This window comes from Pagrus major, chromosome 18 (assembly GCF_040436345.1).
Source record: "Pagrus major chromosome 18, Pma_NU_1.0".
Classification (NCBI taxonomy): Eukaryota; Metazoa; Chordata; class Actinopteri; order Spariformes; family Sparidae; genus Pagrus; species Pagrus major.
In genome coordinates, this window is record NC_133232.1 from 26,541,828 (window position 1) to 26,566,674 (window position 24,847).

The 24,847-nt window shown below is 41.4% G+C and overlaps 1 protein-coding gene across 2 annotated transcripts; it reads right to left on the reverse strand.

Moving 5' to 3' along the window:
* Window positions 1-208: 208 nt before the first annotated feature.
* Window positions 209-24,630, reverse strand: jakmip1 (janus kinase and microtubule interacting protein 1). 2 transcript variants are annotated; one of them, XM_073487601.1, is made up of 23 exons: window positions 24,213-24,630; window positions 15,506-15,800; window positions 13,854-14,186; window positions 13,092-13,253; window positions 11,728-11,940; window positions 11,243-11,356; window positions 10,832-10,978; window positions 10,429-10,548; window positions 9,403-9,462; window positions 8,083-8,211; window positions 7,700-7,828; window positions 7,474-7,557; window positions 6,474-6,536; window positions 5,289-5,387; window positions 4,289-4,390; window positions 4,154-4,207; window positions 4,000-4,065; window positions 3,424-3,492; window positions 3,094-3,171; window positions 1,852-2,061; window positions 705-770; window positions 399-475; window positions 209-287 (listed from the first exon to the last, which is right to left on the reverse strand). In XM_073487601.1, the coding sequence occupies exons 2-22, from the start codon at window positions 15,659-15,661 to the stop codon at window positions 425-427; spliced, it is 2,505 nt and encodes an 834-aa protein (XP_073343702.1). In that variant the 5' UTR covers window positions 15,662-15,800; window positions 24,213-24,630; the 3' UTR covers window positions 209-287; window positions 399-424. The 2 variants fall into 2 exon arrangements, with proteins under 2 accessions (XP_073343702.1, XP_073343701.1); XM_073487600.1 differs by lacking the exons at window positions 209-287; window positions 399-475; window positions 705-770; ... (4 more) ...; window positions 4,154-4,207; window positions 4,289-4,390 and having other exon boundaries at window positions 5,005-5,387; window positions 10,429-10,599; window positions 24,213-24,623.
* Window positions 24,631-24,847: the final 217 nt, after the last annotated feature.

Genomic DNA, 24,847 nt, shown 5'->3' on the forward strand with positions numbered 1-24,847 from the left:
TCTCTCAGTAAATCCGAGTGTTTGTTTCTCACAAAGGAGTTAAAGTTTTATGTTCCAGGTCCAAGAAACCTTATAGTAAATTTCATTTATAAATAAATCTCACTTTAATCTCATGTATATATGGTTATTTAGTACATTTTCAAATATGTTTGCATTCCAGGTTAGGGTCTTCTGCAAAAGTGCACATTTATCAAAAAGGCCATTGGGTTTTGATGGGCTGTCTAAAAATGCATAAAAAACAAGTAGATTTTGTTTCGTCCTCGCTTGCCTCCACAGCACCTTAACACCTGAGAAAGAAGAAACATTTTTAAATGATATAATTTTTGCTACTTTCAACACTATAAATGTATAACTATATGTATTAAATACTGATATGATACAGTGAAAAAAGGTGCTACCTGATGTGGGTCCTCGGTCACTTTCATTAAGGCCAAAGAATAAATGCTAAAGAGAAAAACAAAAAGAGGAACAAAAACTAAAAGAACACAAAGTATTTAATGAACAGATGGAAAAAAAGAGAGAGGAGAAAAAGAGCGTCAAGAAGTTAATAAAATACACACAGTGCCACTACAGCAGATGTAAACTCCTTTATAATCCCTCATTGCTAATCTTTGCCTAGTCAAGTTACAGTTAACGCTTCCTCTACCAGCCATGACTGAACCTTTCTTAGAAAGAAACATAAAAAATAAAATTTAAATGTGTACCTTTTCCTCTATTTCCTTTATTTGTCTCTTTTGCAAGTCAATCCTGTCCTCCAGCTCTCTAATTCTCTGCAAGGCAAAGACAGACACGGTTAGGTGGTCAAAAGTATGTTCAAATCTAAAATTAAGACCATCTGGCTGGCTCTCAAACAAAAAGAAACAGTTGTTAAAGTGTTAATATAACTGCGATCCAGCTATTCCTGCATTTACTCCAAATACTCTGCCTCCTTCCCATCATGCCCTCTGTCTCCATGGTAGCTGTGTTGGGTAAGAATGAGCTGCCATGGCAACCAAAGAGCAGATTTAACAGTGAACAGCTGAAGTTACTCCATCTTTGAGACTTTAAACCAGAGCAGCTTATTCACTTGACTGTGACACTAACATCTTAGTGATCCAGCGTGCAAAAGTCTTTTATCCAGCTGTAGTATCTTTAAGCGTATTCAGGGTCATAAAAAGGACACAGCCGAATCATTTAGGTCATAAAAAGCTGTTTAGTTCTTAATTACTAGACTGTTGAGTCAGCCAGTGGACTGAGAAGAAACTAAAACCAAACTGTTGGGAAGAGGAAACAGTTGCTGCTCTTTTGAGTGAGAAGAGGTGCAGAATTTCTACCTTTTTTAATTATAGATTAAATGGACGAGGCATAACAGATGTATTGTTTGTGGACTAATAAAACTACTGCATAAACACAATTAATTAGTATATGTCATTAGCAGCATTAAAATGAGTTTTTAGTGACTAAGTGTGGTTAGAGATTAGAAAAAACAATGTTGGTAAGTTACAGTACAAATGAAGTTGAAGGTGCCGTGGTTGTTGATGTACTCAATGAATAACATATACTGTACGAGCCATGGGTGTAAAACTACTGTGGGGGCTGCGGAGTGGAGGGATACTGAAGGAGTGGGGGGGTATTCAGATCACAATGATACACACTCACACGCAGCCACAAAGTCATTCTGCCTCATCTTTTCACTCTTTCACTGCTACATGTGCACTTACAGGTAGAGTTAGAGGTTGCACACACAGGGATACTGCATCTTTTTCATAGCACCAGAGGTCTGGTGGGGTCAGACGGTTCAGACAGGGACCAGGGCTCAGATTGAGGGAGGGCAGGACTCAGTAACCTGACTCGATTTGTTTTAAGCCTTACCTGCTGGGCCTGCTGTAGGAGCTCCATGCGCTCCTGTAAGATCTGACTGTCAAACTGCCGGCTCTGCCGGAGAATCTGACGCCGCAGCTTGTCCACGGCTAGCCTCAGCTCCTCCCTCTGCCTGTCTGTCAGCGACTCGGCCACCGCCTGGCATGCCGGCTGCTCCTGCTGCAGAGCGCTATACAGCGTGGCCTCCAGCTCCTCGATCCTCTGCACAGCCAGCCACATACACACATACAGGTACACAAACACACAGACACGTACACACACAGAGACGTGCACATGCACATGCAGAAACACATACAGGCATGCACAAGCACACACATGGAGGCACACACACAAACAGATAAACATATACACACCAACACACACACACACACACACACACATACACACACTACTGTGACCATGGCAGATATGGGGAACAGTGTTCCACTTTACACTGGGGTTATTTAGGCTTGACTTTGTCATGGTAACTTTAATTAACAACACAAAATGTGTTTTTATTCTCAGTCTCATACAGATGAATTCCAGCAAAATTACCATGTAAAAACCAAGTTTTCACCAACACAATATAAAGTGGGACCATAAACACAAACCAACACCAAAACTAACCAAATAAAATGGTTAGAATTATATGGAGAGTGACCTAAGTGTTAACCTCTGTCTTCTGGGTACAGCCTATTAAAGTCAGTGAGGGGGGAGAATGTTTTCATTTCATTCTTATCATTCACAGTCTAACATTAAAATCTTATTCAACTCATGCTGTCTAGAATTATTCCTCAACTTTGCTATTTGTTCATTGGGACCAAGTAACACAGGGTATTCATAAAGGCATTGTATCTTTATACTTTCTACAATTTAAATTAAATCAGTGATTGACCTTCTCAGAATATAAAAGTGCATTGGGCCAATAAACATGAAGCCAAATACCTCGGCCAATTTAGTGGCTCAGATTGTTCACAGAATTTAGACTTGAGTGGTAAAAGATGCAGTATCCCGACACAATGTGACAGATTTTACCTTCATGGAGCATGTCGTATTCATGATGTTTAATGGGGTTCCAAATGTTTATGTGTCATGCTGGAATGACAATGTTGCACCGCTGCATTCCTTGAATCACTTAATGCCTTGTACACAACCTTGGTTAATGTTGTTATTAACATAAATGAGTGGATTTTGTCTATTTGACAGGCCGACTTTTGTATAAAGGGACAGGTCATAGTGCTCCAGGCTCCGTACCATGTAGGCCTGGTCCAAGGCCTGCTTCCTGTAGTCCAGCTCTTCCTCGAGGAATCCCTTCTGCTTACTGAACAGCTCCTGCAACAAGATGTTGTAATATATAGATACAGGGCACAGTATCACAACTGACTGGTAGACTATATTCTGTAGAATCAGGAAAACCATGAGCTCCACATTTAGCATCTTTCTCACATTGCAACAGCAGAAAAAACAAGGCGATAAATAGCTTGATTTGTGTATGAAGCAATGAAAAGTCAAGTATATTTGCATGATACCACTTTAACATACAGTCAAAACATTTTGTTCGCTAATGGTAAATGGATGTTTCACCTTGTCATTTTCCAGGTCAATCATCTTCTGTGTGAGGGCAGCCTCTGTGCTATCTATCTGTTTCAACCACTTCACAGGGAGGATTCGGACGAAACAGGGAACAAGAGGGATCAGTGCTTTTTCAGAAGTTGAAATAACTGTATTATTGTCATCCATATTAATTTACATGTGCAATAAGTAAGAATTTTAGTTGAAAACATTAAAAAATGAACTAAAATTTATAACAGAATGTGAATAAATAAAAGGTTTGACGTTATGTCGAAGATGTCTACATGCACGTATTGAAAACTTCTCTCTCCCAGCAGTTCAAAGCTCCTGTGCTCGCGGTGTAAACACCAACACTCCCCCAGTTGTCCAGCTAGCTGCACGGCTAACAAGATAACAGTAGCTACAATCACGCATGCAGTTAGCAGTTACTCTGGTGATATGTGTTTGTTTTGACTATGAACTAAACAAATGACCAATTCTTACATATTGCAATTGTAGTGCCTGCACTCGGAATCAATGAAGTGTTATGGCCATAAGTGTCCACTGTGTGTCAGTAAAAATCCAACCTCGCTGAGAAGCCTTACTCACCTTTTCACACAGTGAGATCACCGTCCCTGCCTGGATCACAGCGACCTGCTCCTCATTTCTGAGATTCTACAGAAAATACAAAAGAGACGTCAGAAATTAGAACTAGAAATAGACACTGTAGCTTATTTTAATCCAGCACTGTGTTTTAACTCACCCCATTATCCCCCAGGATATCCAGTTTCTTCATCAGCTCAGGAATAATTACATCCTGCAGAGGTCAAAACCATCAGACATCATATTGACTGTGTGTAGTCTTAAAGGAAAATATTTTGTTTAAGTGTGTAATCACCTTGACTCCCTCCTGATGGCAGTAGCTCTGCAGGGCACTGGTGCTGTTCTCAGGGAACGCAGACATGTGCAGATTGAGGGCAGGAGATCTGCGCTCCCTCTCCTACAGTGAGTACACACCATGTTAACATTCACATACACATCACAAGGTCAGACAAACTAATCAAGTCCTACCGTTGTGTAATAGTTCATCATAACATTGACGGTGGTGCAATGTGAGACACAGAATGTAAATGAGAATGAAAAGGGAGTGAATGAGGGATTTACTTACATAACACTGAAAACATGGTCGGGATCTGCCAAATGAGGGAGGTGGGAACCCATAGATTTAAATGGGAAACCAAACCAAACCAAGAGGGAGTTTGAAAACACATGCTGGAACTCAAAACTGACAGCAGATCTCAAACAGATGCTGACCCACAACTGTTAATAAAAAGATAACTGGATGCAGGAACAACTGAAAGAAGTGATGGGTGATAAACTTTATATTCTAAATGATACACGCCTTTGAAACCTCTAGATTAATGACCTAACATCTCTAGATTTCTAACTTTATATCAAAATACTTTGCAGATAAATAAAAATCACTAAATTAGACTACACTGTAAATACTTCCTTGTTTATCCATGAACATAAGCTTTTATCATATGGAATATGTCAACAAAACATAGGACATGCATGCACAAATGAGAGACAAAATGAACAAAGATGGGGTTGAATGGTGAACTTAAATACATTTTTATTCAACAAGAAATTATTTTCATCTTAACACAACATTCTTTCATTAAAAAAAATATTCCAGTTCAGACAAGGGGCTATGCACACAGCTGCCATGCAGGACACAGATGCTACAGAGGAGGACTCAAGTGTGTATATGTGAACAGTATGTTTGTTTGTTTGTATGTCTGTCTGGTGAGTCACTGTATGTAGGTCTTGCGTCTGGAACTGAGATTGTTGTTGTCGCCTCCTGGCGACATTTTGACGTTGTTACAGTCTCTTACTTCTAGTTCCAGCACCCTGAATTCCAGCAGCTCATTCTGATCCCGAGCATCCTGAACTTCGGCCTGCAGCCGCGACTCATTCTGCTGCAGCACACACATCTACAGACACACACACACACACACACACACACACACCTTTGTTAAGTACAATGGTAGGGCATGTTTATGAATGCATTATGAATACTTAGGATGATTCATTTCTTGTAGTTGTCATTATTCTGTTAGCTATGACTAACTCATATTATTGGTTGTGATTGGATCACTATGCTTTAAAGATATGGAGAAAAAACTTCCAGAAGATTTAAAACCAGCCCCAAATTTGTTCAAATCACATATTTTTCACCTGTAGTGCTATTTATCTATCCAGATTGTTTTAGTGTGAGTTGCAGAGGCCTTCTCTGGAATATAATGGAACTAGATGGCACTCAAAGCACCATAAAAAATACTTTTGAAAAATTCAACAGTAATGTCTCTTTACAGAAATCTTGACCTGGATACTCAAGATAATTCACAGACCTTGTTGTGAGTAGTTTCCTGTAGGGAACTATTTTCTTTCCACTGACTCACAACCCCCAACCTTATCACTGTGCAGAAGGAAACGTGCATCGACTCAAGGATGAGGGGCTCGTGCTCCTGACAGCGCAGCCATGTTCCTTGGCTGAGCTGTAAGGTTAGCCAGCTAAGTTAGCTAACCTCTCGTCGAGAAGGCAGACATCTCCAAAACAATCTAGATAGATAAAAAGCACTACAGGTAGATTTTGACGTGAACTGTCCCTTTAAATCATGTTCATTTTTTTTTTTTTTAATTCCATACCCTTAATTTCTGACATTTTAATTGGCATTTTAATGTTGTGTACATTTCCTTTTTAAGGTTAAGAGTGTGTAAAGCACTTTGAATCTGTCTTTTTGCATGAAATGTGTCCAGCCTTGATCAGACAGTTTCTGATTAAGAGCACAATTTTCTCGTTTTAGATTATATCTTATTTAAGCAAACCTCTTGACAAGTGTTTAAATGTTTGGTTCTTCTGTTAAATGACAAAAAAGAAAAAGTTGGGCACTAAAAAAATATTGTTTGGTATCTGTACAGAGAATATACAATACTAAATTTATATAGTATCTTAATACAGTAACTATGTTTCTGATATAGTGATGCATTTAAAGTGAGTATAGGCTTATTCAGTGTACCTTCTCGTGAAGTTCCTGGTTGGTCCTGAGCAAGTACTGCTTCTCCTCCACCCACTTTGAATCCTGCCATAACAACCAAACACAACATCAGCAAGAAATGACACTGCCAGGAACAGTAAAGGATCCCCGACAACAGGGTGTAATGAACAAAGCTGTCGGAAACACAATCAGCCAACTCAAAACATAACATGCAGTGACAACCTACTGTATTCCCAAATGAAATGAAACATGCAAATGTACCATAGACACAAACAGACAGGAACAGAGTGGCAGTAGTAGTTTATTGATCCAGAGAATTAAAGACCAACCCTGAGATAACAGGCAACGGAGCTGCATTCACAACCATCATGAGTTCACATTAACAGGAGGAACAGAGCAGGAAATCAGCAGAGCAGGAAATCAAAATAACAGAGAAGGATCACGCCACAGTGGAACAGGCAATATGCAGAAAACATGCGGTGACAAAGGAAAAACTTCACAACAAATGAAGAAAATACGAGTAGTGATACGTATCCATCATAATCATTTCAGTGTTCATGATAATTAGTGTAGGTAATAATCAAGGTGCTCCATGTCAGCTTTTCTTTAGGTCTCCTTAGTTTTGACAAAATAGCCAACTCAGTTCTCATACCGAAATGCTTTAAGATGACTTCCGTACATATTAAATAAACTAAAATTAATGTAAACATATTTTCAGACTCAGAAAAGGTGAGAAATTACTGGATTAAGATCTTGTATATCAATCTATTCACAGCTGTGCTCGACAGCACTATAAGGCCCAATAAGAAACAGAACCGACAACAGGGAGGACAGAGGGTGAGGCAGAGCATGCAGGCACAGAGCTGTGACATCACACATGCAGGAAGTGACATCACAGGATTCTGCGGCAGACCTGGTCGGCATAGCGCCAGCCCAGGAGCAGAGCGGCCAGACAGACATGCAGGAGGGCCAGTGAGAGCAGGACCAGTGAGCTCCTGTCACCATTCCTCGGCTTTGTTACCTGCCCCCTCTCGGCCAGGGCCTTCTCCAGGTCCATTATCTTGGCCTGGCAGCTGTTAAGCTCCGCCTGCAGCTGTTCACGTGTCTGTGGGAGCAAAGATTAGCCATGAGACAAACTTAGCAAAACATAATCTCTACTACATCTAAACTTTACACGAATTGTAAAAAATGTTTGAGAGCTGCTGGACGACAGGTAAAGAGGGCAAGAGGTAGAAAGTGATACAAACCCTGGCTTCCCTCTCAGCATCCATAGAGCCCCCCGTCTGCTCTTGGAGAAGGGCATAGGCACGCTGGAGAGCCTGGTACTCTCTGGTCAACTGACGGAAACGAAGCTCTGACTCTTCACGGGTAACACTCTTTATTCAAGAAAAATATAAATGAAAGATATTAAAGATTTACTAAAAAGGGACAGGGTCCAACGCACACCTTTACCTGAAATTATTTGTTAGCCTGTCTCTTATTCTGTAAATAATTTTTAACGTCATGTTTCCTTTCTTTCCGGTTAGTCATCTCAGAATTTATGCAGCACACACATCTTTCAGGTGTTAAAACTATAAAATACACTATAATTTAAATCATTTCTTTCAGTATAGACAAAGGATTTCCTTACCTCTTCCAAATCCTCCTCTGGAGTTGCAGGCGTGCGGTCAGTGAGGTCAGTGTTATAGGAGGTCAGAGAGGAGGTCTCAGAGTCTATCGACTCCTCATCAAATCCAAAATATGTCTCCACAACATGCCTCTGCAAAAAGGGAGAAGAAAAGAGGATATGCACAATTTAAATAAAACCCAAACCATAACATATACGTTGTATATAGAAAGCCAACAAATCCAACATCCATCCACAAGCTTATTTGAATAAAGCTCTTAAATTCACCTCGTACTAAGAAACACAAGCAGATGGTGTTTCTTTACAAATTGCTTCCTTTTGTTTACTCACCAACATTTTGTTTAATACTTGTCAAAAGCAGCTACTGTCATTATGTCTTATCTCAGGAACCCCACGGAGTCCTTACCATCATGTTTATAAGTCATCTCTTGGCAACCAGAGAAGTAGAGGCAGACTAGGGCACAGAGGCAAATGAAGGCAGAGAAGTAGAGGATAAGGAGGAGGTACTCCGTCATGTTGCTACTAGAACAAAAACACCAACACTAAACTATAAAAACTATATACATCTATCATCTCATATGCCACACTAGCTGATGTATGCAGCGTTCTGCAGGCCTTCAGTACTTCCACACAAAATGGAAAAGCAGACAACAAGGCTTCTGGTTACAACCAAACTACTCCTTCAGAAAATCCAAAAAATAGCCTTTGCGTTTTTTGTCTCCAAGCTCATGTATTCAGCTTCTGCCTTAAATTAAAAAAAAGAGAGGCAAATTGTCAGGTGAAAATCCAAGAGCCGAGCTGCCGTGCCCAAACCTGAATCCACCACTCCAAGGTGACCAACTGGTTCCAGCAGGAGAGGTGGGATCTGACATGCATCCAAAAGCTCCTCCTCCTAGCAACATCGAATATCCCCTGATGTATGAGCCCAAACATGCACACTCAAATGCACACGTATCTCAGCAATTAGCAATCGTTTGCCTCTTTACTCTTTACACATAAGGAAACACAGAAAAACAAAGACACAACCAAATCAAGCTTGAAATGTATTCATGGTCCTACAATGACACTAAATACACAAAATAAGTAAAACAACAACGGCAAAAAAAAAAGAAAATTTTCTACTAGCACTTTCATGTTAGAGCTGCATGATGCTCCCAGCTGTGAGGGATATTGTCATTGTTGTCTCCTGAGCCCAATTAAACAGAGAGACACACACACAAATGAAAAAAAAGTGCTCAAGGATCAGTCAACCACAGATTGGGTAGCTGCTTAGTTACACATCCCTGGATTAACAGCGTTTATAAATCACTCATGGACACTTACTCTAGTCAGCTTGGGAGGTTTCCTCCTGTTCTTTTTGCTCATCACCAATCGGTCACGTTCCTAGAGACAAACACACAGCAGATCAATATCTCAAACCTCTGGCACGACCAGCCTCACATCTGATTTAGACATGACTCTTTTAGCTGCACAGGATCCCACAGTTCAGCCAAAACATTAACTGTCATCAGAATATAATGTTTCATGCAGCACAAGTGTTCAATTTTGTCTGTTTCTACAAAATTCGAGTCAAGAGTCAAGAAGTGCTCAAGAAAATGAAAACCAAAAGTGCAGTGATGATCGAGATGAAGTGGTAATGATGGACAGAAAACAGAATAATTATAGGAATAAAGCGTGTGGGTTGAGGCTCTATATAATGAGGAAATTAGCTGCGGATGATTGATGAGTCGGGCGTGATGGAAACGTACAGAAAAGAGGGTGGGAGGGAAAAGACAAGTGAAGATGAATAAATCAGACACTCTGCTTCGGTTCTTCAACCAAAAAACATTCAAGCAGCAACAACCACTTCACCGTCTGAAAATATGTAACTTATTCCACTAATCCAGTCGATCCAAAATTAAAACTGTTTATGTAATTTTATATATATCCAGAACATATCATGAAACCATACTGATATATATTGTGATATTTAAACATTTTCGATAGACAGGAATATCTCAGCCTATTCAATGAAGTAAATATTTGAGAAATCAAACTACGTTATCATATTAAAACAAAATCATGTATCAAATTCGAAAAACGTCATAAGAAAATCCTGATCATTTATTAACAAGAAAATGGTTAAATGTTATGAAAAGAACATCTGATGGGGAAAAAAATGAATATTATCTAACGGCACATATTGTTATATCTTCCAGCCCATTCCTCCCATTTTAGAGACAGTGTGGGATGCCAGCGCTAATTAAAGAAACACTTCTTACTCATATGTTATAAAAACATGTAAATTGAAACTTTAAAACTTATTAGAGGAGAGTGATCAGAGCCTGGTGGGTTGAGTAAAATCCTCACCTGCGTGAGCTCATCAATGATGCCGCGTTGCTCAGAAATCTGCAGCTTGAGGAACTCCAATTCCTGTTCTTCGTGGGCGTGGCTCAGGTCTGTCAGGGAGATTGGCCGCTTCAGCTGGGACTGAATGGGTTGTTGTGGTAAGGGGGGCCGAGAGGAGGAGGCTTTCTCCTTCTGAGGGAGGAAGACAAAGACAGAGAGAGAATCTCAATTATTGTTGTATGGAGAATATCATGCTTTTTTTCAAACGGCCTGTAGAGGTCCTGTTTCCTTTTTAATGAACTCTTTTTTTCTTAACACATCTACCATCTACTATATATCTACTATTTTCAAGTATTTGAACTTTCTAATTAATCTCTATCTTGAGAACAGAGAGAAACAAAAGAGTAGAGGTAAAACATCTCACCATTTCAGCGTTCTCTCGGCTCAGGTTCTTCAGTTTCTCCTCCATTCGTTGCAGCGTTTGCAGGAGGTCATCATTTTTCTTGGACAGCCGCTTGTTCTTCTCAAATATTGGCTTCATCTGGCTCTCTGCCTCTCGCACCCTCTTCAACTGGACAGAGGAAGGAAACAGGGAGGGGAAACACTATTCTTAAATCTTGACCTCAAGTGACACAGAATTTCCAAACTGAGCAAGAGGGAGAGGATCAAAGCTAGAGGTCTTAGGAAATACATTTTTTTAACACACCTGTCATAAGCATGTATGTTTCTTTATGTGCATATACATGTTCTCGGAAGCATAACTATATGCGTTTCTGTCTTTCCCGGCCTATAATCATTGCATGTACATATATACTTTTACATGTGTGTTCCTCACTAGTTCATTCCTCTCGTCAGCCAGCAGTGCATTTCTGTCCTCCAGTTTCCTGATGACCGAGTGGAGCTCCGCAATCTTCAACTGGAACCTCCTCATGTCACGCTCCTCCAACTCCTGTGGAGCAGGGGGGAGAGGAGAGGAGGAAAACAAAATCTAAATAAAAAGGGAGTACATGCAGGCAGGCAGGTAGGTAATGGAGGTGGATGGAAAAGAGGAAGTGGAGGGATGAAGATTGAGATGCCATTTCACAGAGTAACTGTGAAGCTGTATGTACAGTATAAACAGTCTATCAACATGCTTCTGATGAAAGTATAAGATGTAGGTGTGGCTGTATGTGACCTACAATATGACATTTTTTTTTGTAATGTCATGTTCAAATCATGTTCATCCTGTTACAATTTTAATGTCTGTATTTTGGTGTATTAATACATCCATGCACATGTGCAAATGCATGTGTCTACATCTGTTTCTGTATCTGTGTATACCTGGTTGCTGAGCAGGTCTGAGTTGTCCCCCAGCCCAGGCATCACTTCTCTCTTAGGGCTGCCGTGGTTGTGTCTCTCAGCCTCTCGTACGTGGCCCAGCTGCTCATCCAGAGCTTCCTTCTGAAGCTGAAGCTTCTGGGTGTAGCCCGCCTGCAGCCCCAGCTCTTTCTCCAGGGCACCCACCACCCGGTCCTTCGCCTTCAACTCATCCATCTATAAGAGGGATGGAGAGGAACAGTTTTCCATTAAATCCTATTTACATTCCACATTAATATTACTGAAAAATCCTCACAATAGATGATACAAAGATCTGTGCGATCATGTTGTAGAAAATTAAATGTTTATGACATACAGCAAAAATAGAGCTTGATCTGTTTATTTCACCGCCAACATGTCAGTATTTGGTTACATGAAGTATGATGTTCATCTTTTTTAGGCCTAGTGTGATGCAGCTTTTAACTTTCAACCTAACACTGTCAGCAACTTCAGTCTAACAAGCTGTTCGCGCTGGTGCCCGAAAACGACAGCGTTTTAGCTTTAAAATACTGTTTCAGCTGTGATTAATTTATGAAGCTTTGTTCTTACTCTGCATGCACACAATCGTCTTCTGACAGATGTTCCTACTTCTACTTCCCTTCTGTATTTTTATATCATAAAGTCTCCTTGTTCAAACATTCCTTTGCAAAAAATAATGCCTGCTATTGTAACCCTACTGTATGTAATCGGGTTAATGAGTAACATCAGCAGAAAAACAGACTTTTATTTTTGCAGATAAGCACCACATGGTGAGATAGGCCGAGACAGACAGTGGAGCAATTAGCCTGTAACCTCCATACAACAGTGAGATAAACCCTGAGCAGGAACTTCAGAAGCAGAAAAACAGATGTCATGTGTGAGAGACTCTTGGTGATATTCAAATGTGGTTGGAACAAGGGCTATAAAAGTAACAGCTGTTGGGCTTGTCAAGCTAACCTATCACTGGAATAATAATATATACCTGTCTTTTTATAGCATATATTACAGCTCCATATTTTGCAATTCAATAAAGGTTAGCTCATTGTGAGACAGAACACGTTTTTAGTGATCGTATATGGTATTGAATTTTAAAGACCTATTTTATTTTATATCAGACAGTCTGGGCAATTTGATAAAGTAAATGCATTGCTTTAACTAGAGCTCCAAGTCAAACAAAGGTTAAATAAGTTCAATAAGTTCATCTGGGAAACATTGGGGTCACCAGCAATTATGCCTTCAACATTATTAGCCTTTATCGAAATACTTAGCTAGTGGCCATGTTATTTTTGATAAGACATACAGTATGTAGTGTCTGTGGTGTATGTCTTTCCAGTAGCATGTGGTCTCACCAGTCTGCGGATGTCTCTCTCACAGTCCCGTTTAATTCGATGCACCTCATCCTGGTGCTGTTGGTAGGCTGTGCGGAGATCTGCTGCTTTGGCTTTATCTGCCTGCTGAGCATTTGCAAGCGCCTCATCAGCCTGCTTCCTGGCCGTCTTCTGCTCCTGGATCTAAAATACCACACACACACATACACTATAATATCAATACACACAAACCTAAAAACAACAGAGAGAGTGACACTCATATATAAACACGTCCTATCCCATTAGACTGTTGTAATGATAGATGCCCTGTTTGTCTGGAAAGGCTGCAATGGAACAATAGCTTGGCAACAGGCTTTTCCACCCTGCTTCCTGTTTTTCAACAGCAAATTTAAAAAAGGTTTACACAGTCCCACATCAACACTCAGCATTGACTAGCACACATACACATGTGCACTCATTTAATGGTTTCAGAATGTCAATTTTCCACAATAAAACTGTTTGTCTTCATCTAAGAACATACATTTCCGTCAGAAAATATCCAATCTGTAACACTCATTGCACAATTTTTTGTCACCAAGATAGTCACCAACATTTCCAGATTAAGCCAATGTATGCTTTAAATACGGTGAGGGGCATACAATGAGATTGCTGCATTGACAAGAAGCACAATTTTGCAACACAGAAGGCTGAGCTCTACGTTGTTGAGATTATTTTTTCACAATATATGCTGGAAACAAAAATTAATACTGCATTAATGTCACCTGTATACATGCTACAACCTACCTCCTGCTGCAGCTTTAGCCTCTCCCCATCAAAAGCTCTCCTGGCCTCCTCCCGAGCCTCTCCGAGAAGAGCATTTTTGAGCTTGTCAGCAGCTCCATCTCTCAGTGCGTTTACAAGCCCCTGGAGCCTCTGCACCTCAGCATCCCGGATTTTGATGGCCCGGGCCAGCTCGATATCATGCTGCCGTGCCAAGCCCTCTCGGACTGCCGCTATCTCGCGTAGCTTTTCTTCGTGGAGTTTGGCACGCAGGTCAGTGAGCGCTACAGCGTGTTTGTGCTGCTCGAGCTCCCGAGCCTGCCGCTGCTCCTGGAGCCGCTCACGGAGCTTACATACCTGGGAGAGCGACACAGTTTGCCATTAGAGTTGCATAAGGATCCAAACAACCAGTCCTCGTCACACATATCACAGACCGCCAGTGTATTTGTGTGCCACACAGTGATGACTTCATTTGTAAGTTTGTGCTCTAAGTGCTGGCAGTCTAAAACAAAATGGATGAACAGCTATCAAGTGGTGCTTTATTTCCCAACAGGGAGCAGTAGACACTCAAATGGAGAACAGTTATGGTGTCTGTCCTAGCTTGAACATGTTCAACCCAAAATATACTTTCCTTGCATTTAATTCCATATACGTCTGCCCTGATATATCTGTATAATCATCTCACAATAATTGTCAATGTTATACTTGCACTGTGCATACTATGCACTGCTGTTGTTATTCTTAGGCCACATGCCATATTGCAGATGCTTTAAATGCAATGGCTTGTCCCAGTAAGATATGCTCCATTATAATTTTGTACATAGAATATATTTCACATATGTTCTACTCGAAGGGTGGGTGTTTCTGACTCTGCTTAGTTTGCTGCTGAAGATGAATGAAGCAGGTCTCAACTTGGGGCGAGACTTTCCTCTTTTTAAACATTTGCCCCCTGTCTCACTTGCGTGTCCTCTTGCCACTACTCTGCAGACTGTAGTCCTGCATCATTTAACCTTCCTCTTCTTCTTTGTGAAGGTCTACCTGGCAGAGATGTATCCTCAACACACACACTCTCTCACAATGTTTGCACTTAAAGATATTTTTTATGATAAAACTTAAATGTTGACTTTAAATCGCTTTTTTCTAACAGTTTTTACAGTTTATTTATTTAGCCATTAGTGAGGCATTCATTTAAATGAAAAGTCTTTTAGTGTCACATCCTTGTATTTGTTCTATTAATCTGTGGTGTAGGGTGTGGACATCCTGGAACTCTTGTGGCTCACCTGGTCTCTCTCCTACTCTCCTCCTCCACCTAGGGACACTTATCATCATTTCCATGATGGAAAAGCTGGTTCCCTAAAATTGTGATCAGAAAGGCTCACCACTTTCTCTCTCTCTCTTTCTGCTTTGCCAAAGATCCCAGACGGGAGGACTGACTCTTCAGTTCGATCTTCAGTTGACCCACTCACCTTTTCCTCAAAATTATTTATTAATCAATTTATGTCTACAGCATCTGTCTGAGCCTCGTATTTTATTGTGAATTTTGCCTCTGCTTCAGCTTAACTGCAGCGACAAAGCAAAAATAAGTAAATAATATGTAAGTAATTCTTTAAAGGAGGACTTTCTCATCTTAAGGTTTCTACACAAGGCATCCACTTCTTCTTCTTGCTCCCCCTCACCTTGCCACGCTCCTGCTGCAGCTCAATCTGGACATCCATGAGTTTGCTCCTCAGCTCCTCGTTGGTGGCCGGCACCGATTCTGTCATCACCTCCGATTTCTCCGGCTTCCTTCCCTTTTTAAAGGGCGGGGCCGCAGGAGGTGTGTTTGATGACATAGCACTCTGGCCGCCCCAATCAGGACGGACACAGAGTGGCGAAAAGGAGGAGAGAGTCAGTCGCTGCTCCTCCTCCCTGCGAGCATCATCATCATGTCGTTGTCAGGTCTACATCATTGCTGGAGGTTGCTGAGAGTTTCTAAACGAAAAAGAAAAGATGGAAAAAGGGTGAGTCAGTGTTATAATACGAGCAATACTCTGGGCCCAAGCCACATGACGTGCCACAGCCTGGGGAAAACAGACTATTTTTGGGCCTAACATTTACACTCTCCTCTGTGTTAGAGAGGAGAGGGAGACATACACCTGGGCAATTTATCTTCATCCTATTCTAGTCCCTGGGCTGTATTTAGAAGCTCCACAGTGCATGAGAATGTATCTGACCACCACAGTTATGGTCCCTTGCCTCTCACATCTCCTTCAAACATTTCTCTCCATCTCTATGCTGCACAGAATATAGAGCAGTCCTGGCATCACTATACTAGATACCAGTTTCATCACGATATGATATCGTATATCGATTGTTAGGACGATACAATATCACAAAGTCTGCCACAATACGATTTGGATTCAACTCAGGGGCCTCAATATGATCAATATGAGACAATATCATATGCCCACAATCAGTTCCAGAAGAGGCTACCTCCCCTTTCTTTAAGTTCAGTAATGTTACTTTAATGTTACTGCACTTAACTTAACGTTAAAATTGACCCCACTAACACATAAAACATGGCTTAACAAGAACATTTCGCTGGTACTGTATCAAACAAGTACTGTATCAAATTTGGCTCGATAATAACCGTCAAGGAGACAAACCATTTGTTTTTTGCTGATCACCATTATTAGCTTCAGACTATTGTATTTTATATTGCATAAATTAGCTGAGCAGCTAGAGCACTTGTCCCCTACTCATACTGTGGTACTCTTAAAACAACAAAATGTAACTTTCTGAAGAAAGATTCATTGCTGAGTCTCATCCATAGGTCGTCAAATACTGATGCTTTGGGTTGGTGTCAAACCTGAGCTGCCAACCCACAGCGTCAGTATTTGATGACCTATGGATGAGATTCAACAATGTAAGTAACATTTTGTTGCTTTAAACCCTGCAGAAATAAACTAATCATCACAAATCAGTATATCTTTATCACTTTACTACAAAGTCCCTGAACACTGAGAGTCTGTGCTAATGACATTTAAGAGAAGTCTCCTTGGAAAATTAGATCTAGAAATCTTTGCTTCATTCAGTTTTCTCTCTATCCTTTCTATTGCCTTCTTTTTGTCTTTAAGCCTTCTCAACATGAAATAAATAACTGTTTCAAACAGATATCTCATTGATTTTGTCTGGACTCTTTAGACAAGGTGAATGTAGACAGCAGCTGCCTCGATTACTGTCATTTGATCCTTCCATTTTATCCATCAGTGCAGTACAATTGCAAGATGTGTCTCCACTTTTCTTTCTTGGCATTTCACAACAAAAAGAGGCACCGCTTGTACGTTTTGTCTGGTTCTGAGAGCCATGACATAAAACAGAGAAAAGCAGCAAATCAGTAAATCAATTTGATCACCTGAAATGAGAGAATTTTTGGTATTTTTGCTAATAAAATTACTTAAACGATTATTCAGATTATCAAAATAGTTTATATAAATTCCTGTCAATCAACACATATAGATTACTCAAGCTGTAGTTTCAGCTTCAGTGTAAACGCATGAGAGGTGTAATTGATATGCATCAGCTAAGCTGGAAAAAAGGTGGCATCCAATTGAACCACAGAAAGCAAGGCAAATACAACATGGTTTAAATTCATCATTTGTTTGCTCCTCCTCCTCTTTGGCAATGAATGCAGGCTATACTTGTGTATTTTAAGGATATTTTGTTGTAGATGTTTTGCTACAGTGACACACATTCACTGAGCTGAAAATGGACTCCTTTAATCTCTTCCTGGAAATGAATTGTAACCCAGTAACCTTACAGTCGTTCTGCTAACTATTAAATAAATAATGCAACGCTGAGGGAGCTGAAGCATTAAGACCACAGAGGCTCCATCTTTTTTCTGCACATACTACCAAACATTCATACAACATACACAGATGGCTGCAATAGTTACCAAGGCAACCCTTGCTCTCAAAAACTCTATTCCTCTCATAGCAAAGGATGATGGGAAGGAGGAGTCTCACGGTAGATTTGAGACAGACATGGAGCACACACACAATTGCATTGTATAGAGGTTGCATGTTAGAAAAAACAACACGTACATGCACAGGATTTTTTATCTGCTCCAATCTCTGAGCCGAGGTTGACTGAGAGACAGAAATGCACTGATGCTGGAGGGCAAAGAGGTTTTCTTCCACATGGATTTCTAAACAGCAGCACGCACAGTCAAACGTTGGGAACCGATGGGGATGGGAAAGGAAAAAAGAAAAGAGAGAAATGATGGAGTGGGAATAGGCCTAAGAGAGAGGCAGAGAAGGGATTGTAGCACGGATCAAAGTGGGAAAAAACACACCATGCAGAGCTCTACAAGACCTTTAACCATCTCACTTCCCCTCCTCTTACATTCTCTAACCTCTCTCATAACTCCAACCCCCACTTGCTGGCATGAGCAGAGGCAATCAGAGATCTCACTCTCATTCACACAGACAGGAAAAGAGAGAGGGAGAGAGAAATCATTCACACACAGAAAGCACTGACACAAGCACACACTCTCTGAGTCTTAAACAGAACAACTAGAGACAGATACAGCTGTCATCTATTCACACAGGCACCAAAAGCTCTCTGCACTTATTCACTTTGGTAACAAACATGTATTCAGTTAGAGTAGATCAATATACTTGACTCATATATGTACAATAAAGCATTTTCTGTGCACTTTCCATTCCTGTCACTGTTAAGCATGTCTGTGCATGCCTGTGTCATTATCAGGGACCAGGTGTACCTGAGCTGAAATGGCTGAGAGGCATGACGGATGGTTTCACTGGTTTTGTTCATAGGGCAAGGAGGCGTGGATGCTCATCCTACCAACATCTGGATGTAATGCTTGTCCACAGTAGATATGTGACTTGATGTGGTCTAATATATCAAACATATCAATCATTTTTATACATGTTTGTTTCAAATTCTGGATCAGCGCTGGTCTAAAGATACAATTTGCTTGCATGCAATCAAAAATCTTAGTAAAAAAGGTTTAGAAATTTTCTCACTTGACATGACTCCAGATGTTTCCTGAGAAAAACATGTGTACAGGCACAAACATATGTATGCCATCAACTACACCCAGTTCCCAAAAGGCCTCCCGGAGCCACGTGCTCCCAAGCTGGAAGCCAGAACCTAATGCCAAGAGTTTATGGGGAAACTGGAACATTTTATGGGTGCACCAAGGAGCTAACAAGCACCTTTAATGTTCTCAGGAGCAAACAAAAGCTAGCACAGGTCATAGACCTTAAAATTACCTCATCCACTCAGAGTCTAAACAGTTACCCTGCTTACATTACACTAGAGAGCTTTAGTCTTTTAAACAAAACCTTTCAAAAGACAAAAGGGGCGGCCACCATTGACTCTGCTGTCACCCATCTATAGCTAATATAATCCCATGTTCATAACTAAAAAAAGAATCATTGTGACTCATCAAACCAATCACAAGTCCTATTCTATTCACAAGACTTATATAAATTGAAAAACACAGCAGAAAAAATGCACTTTCAAGGGCCGATGTAAATGCACTGAATGTAGAACTGAGACAAAAGGCTTGAAGAAACAATGGAGCTAAATCACCTGATGGTGACGGCAAGAAAGAAGTGATGAAGAAACTCTGCAGCTGCTGGGGTGTTTCACAATTAGGCTTATTGCTTTTTTGAGAAACCAACTCAAAAGTCAGCAACAAAACGTGTCCATCAGCATCAATACAACACATAATATTAGTTGAAGCATAGCATAATCGAGGCTGTAGGCCGGCACCTGGCTACCACTGGCTCATGTTGAAACCTTGATCCTTTCTAAACTGGCTTAACAAGTGAGACAAACATATACATAGTTTCACAACGGCCTCAGGAAATCCTCCTTCTTTCTGTGAAATGGCAGGCCTGTAGGGTTACAACAGTACACTGGTTGGTGGGTGTTCCTGGGTTTTGTCTTTAAGTTGAAGAATGTTTGTTTGCTTTTTTCTTTGTGATAGTTTTTGTAATAAAGCTTAGTGGTGAACTGTACAGTGTAGTGAGCAGTAAGGAAGTACATTTTTAAAACAGGTGCATAAAGTGACCTATTTTAACAGCTGTTTTCATCATTTGAAACAAGGAGCCCTTGAAAAAGAAATGTCCACCTACGAGTTGGCAATAAAACCATTAAGATTTCTGTTGCCATTTCAGGCACATGTGGTTGCAGTTTCCTGAACTATTTCTGTTTGTTGGCAACAGTAACAAAGCCACGCAATCAAATGTAAATAAATAAATAAAACCAAGTCTTTTTGCACGTGGTCTTATTAGGACAAGGACTGCAACTATCAGTACTATCGGAAAATAGTGAAAAAACAGAGCCAGACCAATAGTCGATTTCTAAGGCTAATGTTGAAAACGATATTTCGATATCTATCTCCACTGGGAAATTAATAATGATAAATTGCCCTAAACATCTTTTTCTGCCTTATAATCTTAAGAAGAAAAAAAAAAAAGCTTTCATATCGCAGCATTCTGGACACCAGATATGCCGATATAATATATCTGTGACAGGCCATCATCAGTTGGGCTCTAGAAAAAAAATACTTATAAATGAGATAATGAGTTCAACAACGAGATGTCTAAACCCAAAGAAGAAAGAGTGGCAAACTATCACATGAAGAAACTGCAATCATCATTTTTTTGCATCTCTGCTTGAAAATTAACTTAAATGATTAAACATCATTACTGTGAACATACATCTTCTGACTCCTCTGGATACATCTTCAGTAATGTTCCCGGAATCACCGGGTGTTTCAGGTCTTTCAATATCGGACACCATGGCATCTAAATAGCCGACTAATTTCTTGTAGATTGCCTAATTGATGAATTGTCTAATGGTTGCAGTTCTAGTTGCTTATTGACACGATAAGCCAAGTTGCTCTGCACTTACTGCCTGTTTCTGTGTGACTACCTGATTTATCAAACCTCAAAATTCAAAATAGATTTATATTAATGAAGTCAAGTTAAAACAAGTGTGGTGGAGTAAGTGTTGGCATTAGTGCATTAAACCTGTCCTTAATGGACATCTGAGAAAACTAAGCCTGCAAAGAGATAATGCAATCGTATTTACTGACAGTGATGCTGAGGGATGTCGCCATCATATCTACCATAAACTGTAAATTTTGTCTACACAGAGAATCATGATGTGTGATACAAACGTCCCCAGCTAGCTAGAAAAACTAAAAAAAGTATTTTTTTGTGTGATTATTGATGCACTTTAAAGGCTAGCTTTGTCTTTTAGCAGAGGAACCAATGTAGGTTTAAAAAAACCATAGGAATGTAAACAAATGTCTTTGTAATGGTCACAAGCTTATAACAGACTTACAGATGGACCTCCTCAAAGCTAGACTGACCACACACACGCACTGACATCGTGTCAAACATTAACTAGACTTCAGTGAGACATGCAGGCCCAATAAATACATAAAAGAGCTGCAAATGCGAGCTCAAACAGAGACTCCTCAATTCTCTGTCTAGGTTAAAATATCAACAGTGAGGCTGTGGACAGACTGAGATGTACCCCTGTTTATACTGCACGTTTGTTCAATGCCTCATAGGCTTATATACGGACACAACACGCATACATTGTAGTCGTATCAGCATCAGCAGAGTGCAGACTGTCAGAACAGGTCTGGCCAAACTCCAGACATCCCTTCACACTCACACACACATGCACACTCAGCAGTCTGGTGATACTCCAAAGACACTGTAGAGAAGATCCCATTGAAAGCCTGAGTAACCTAGCCAAGCGCCACACTTGCGAAGCATATGACCTAAAAACGACTATGCCAACAGAATGACTGCGAGTTACTGACCCCAATGACTAGTCAACCCAAACAGAACAAGACTCTCCCTCTTCCTCTGTGTCTCTGTCACACACACACACACACACACACACACACACACACACACACACACACACACACACACACAATCTACTCAGTGATGCTACTGCTGGTTTTATCACCCAGGATTTAGATCTATAGTTCCCACAAATGTGTCGATTTGCTATTCTTTGCTGGAGGCATTGTGTGTCTTTGGCCTGTGCATGTATTTTTATGCGTGTGCTTTTTGCATGCATGGGTGCATCTGTGTGTGTGTTGGCAGTGACAGCCTCTCCTCCCTCGGAAAGACATGATAGTGCAATCAGTAATGTGATTAACCTTGCCTTTCTCTCTCTCTGACTACACAGCACATTGGTCCATACTGGCTGGTTGCTATTTAACCCCTGGCTTAAACAGATGCAGTACGGATGAGGGCTGCAACAGTATGACATTTTCACGGTATGATAACCATCTCAGAAAATATCATGGTGCACAAAAGTACACAATTCCTCACACCATTATCAGTCACAATGACCTTTAAGGGACTGAAAAAAGAAAGGTTTTGGGGTTTAAAATTAGCAAAGATGATGTCCCAACAGACATGAAACTTGATAGAAACTTGAAATATATATATTCTTAATCACAATAAAACAGTAGAATTCAATACTGTACATAAGCAAATGTCAACACATTATACCACGGTATATCGCTGAAACCCTTGTACAGACGTTTAATCACCTGTCCCACTCTTTGCATCAAGAATATATAGGATGAACTACCTTCACATGTCTTCACGAAAGGGTTGTAATGAATGCAATGAGAGAGGCATGCACATGTGAGGATAGTCCACAGGGATTATACCTGCTACTCAAAGCGTTACGCTGAGGAAGGCAGAGGCATGGAGGAAGAGATAAGATTATGAATGAGGAATAAGTGGCATGAATTAAGTTAGAGGAAAGGTGAGTGAATAAAGGCAGAGTGATTGTAAAAAGGAGGGGGAATCTGTGACGTAAAGCGGCGTCACAATGAATGGCATTCATTAACATTACACCTAACAGAGCAGAATGAAAGGTTCAAAACAAGGGGGTTCTGGGTTCAAGCCCACCAGCAAGCTGGGGCTTTTCTGTGTCCAGTTTGCAGGTTCCCCTGACGTCTGCTGGGTTTCCTCTGGGTGCTCCAGTTTCCTCCAGCAGTCCAAAGACATGCAGTTTAGGTTCACCCAAAAATGAAAATGTAGGCACTTTTCACTCACCCCAAAGCCAACGGAAAATCTGGTGAAGTCTTGTAGTCCACAAAACATTTGTGGAGCCTCACAGCAAAACAGTGCATCAGCATTCTCCTTCACCAAGTAAAAACTTTTGATTTTGGGTGAACTTTATACTTCCATTTAATTGGTGTCTCTTATTGACTGTATGCGTTAGCCCTGTGATAAACTGGTGACCTGTCGAGGGTGTACCCCACCACTCTCCCTCCAGCTCACCACAAGTATAAACGATTATAGACATTGAATGATGGATAGATTGACAGGCAGAGGTCAGGATGAAAAAATAACATTATAATAATAAATAGACCTTGACTGTCATCCTGTCACAATAACGATTGTAGTTTTGATTCAGTACTTGCATGAGAGCAATGCCTTTGTCAGGATGAGTGAGATAAAATCTGCACACCGTGCATCAGAGTTTTTGCAGCATGGCCTGAGCAGGCTGATCAAACAGAAGTGAGTGTGAAACATATGTTGGCTGTCCACAGGGGCAGATTTACGAGCCTCTGGGGCCCCTGCTACAGCAGCAGAGCTGTTATGACAGACAGTCCCCTCCGCTCCGCCGCCAACAAACACTCACAGCAAACGGACAGAAAACATGCATGACAGAGGACTGGTTTAGTAAAGGGATATTGTTCGTGGGGATGGCTTAATGCGATGTGGCCAGCTCTCTAATGAGCTGTCAAATGGGAGATTACAGGGTAGAGTGCTGCTGGAGGGGAGCTGCTGACAGGCTGCCTGCCTGAATGCCTGTCCGGTTTGCCAACCACACCCCACGGCGACATGCGAGGGGGGCTGCTGCAGCATCCTCCAGCCACAGAGGTCGGATGTCCTTGCACTCAGGCTGTAGAGAATAACGCGTCGATGTCATGAAGCTTTTCTACCGAGATGTGACCGCGGACTAACCACCGGTGGCCTCCATCACACCGGGAGGAAACATCGTGAAGGCTAAAGATAACACATCAGGAGGACAGCTGAATATCAATCACTCGTGTCGGGCTATCACCGCGGTCCACACTTCCTTCTTTAGCTAGCTGGCACTAGTCTGCCACACGGCTTCACATTAACATCCCCCTGTCTGGGTCTGGCGGGTTTCTTTAACTGTTAGCTAGCAAAAACTCACATCGACCGCCAGAAATGATGAAACCAGGTCGGCGCCCGTCACAGCACACGAAGCGCGGACGTGTGTGGCAGCTAACCGAGTCCGCCAAATCATTTCCCAGAAGTTGTCTTGTCATTACACACCGAACAAACTTACCTGAAATGGAGGTGCAGCGCTCACTCACAAGTGTCCCGATGTTGGGGGAAAACGTCGCCGCCTGATTCGCTTCGCATCCAGGAAGGGAGGGAGGGAGGGCAGGGGGGAGCGGTCTGGACTCACCTCCGGCGGCTCTCAACAAGATGTCGACCCGCGACCATTCACAACTTTATCCTCCAGGTGTTACACACAATTTCCAGCAGCTGAAGTTGTGTGTTATCCTCTAGCTACAGACTGGACTCAGCTCCGGGGCTTCTCCTCCTCCTCCTCCTCCTCCTCCTCTCGCGCCGCACGTTGACACTTCACTCCACGCCCACACACACACACACACACTTGAGTGCACGCGCGACGTCATCCAGTCTACATTTCACGCACATGAGTAGAAAAATATATAAATAAATAAATAAAAGCGTTTCACCGTGAACGTGGGAAAAAAAAAAAAAAAGATGCCGGGGCGGGCGTCGCCGGTAGCGTGATAGAAGCGCGACACCTGACTGCGTGTTCAAGAATGACACCGCGCGCTCTGAGTGCGTGAACACGCCGCCGGTGCGGGAGAAACGTGCGTCGTCAGAGCGTACGGTGGGAGACACGGATACCTGACAGTGTGCCTCAGACTGCTGCATGTATCAATGTCG

Bases quoted from the DNA above. Each gene is read 5' to 3' on its own strand.
- jakmip1 (XM_073487601.1), bottom strand. From the start codon at position 15,661: ATGTCATCAAACACACCTCCTGCGGCCCCGCCCTTTAAAAAGGGAAGG. The intron at 5,388-6,473 runs GTACACTGAATA...GTGTGTCTGTAG, and splicing joins ACCAGGAACTTCACGAGAAG to ATGTGTGTGCTGCAGCAGAA. The intron at 4,066-4,153 runs GTGAGTTAAAAC...TATTTTCTGTAG, and splicing joins ATATCCTGGGGGATAATGGG to AATCTCAGAAATGAGGAGCA.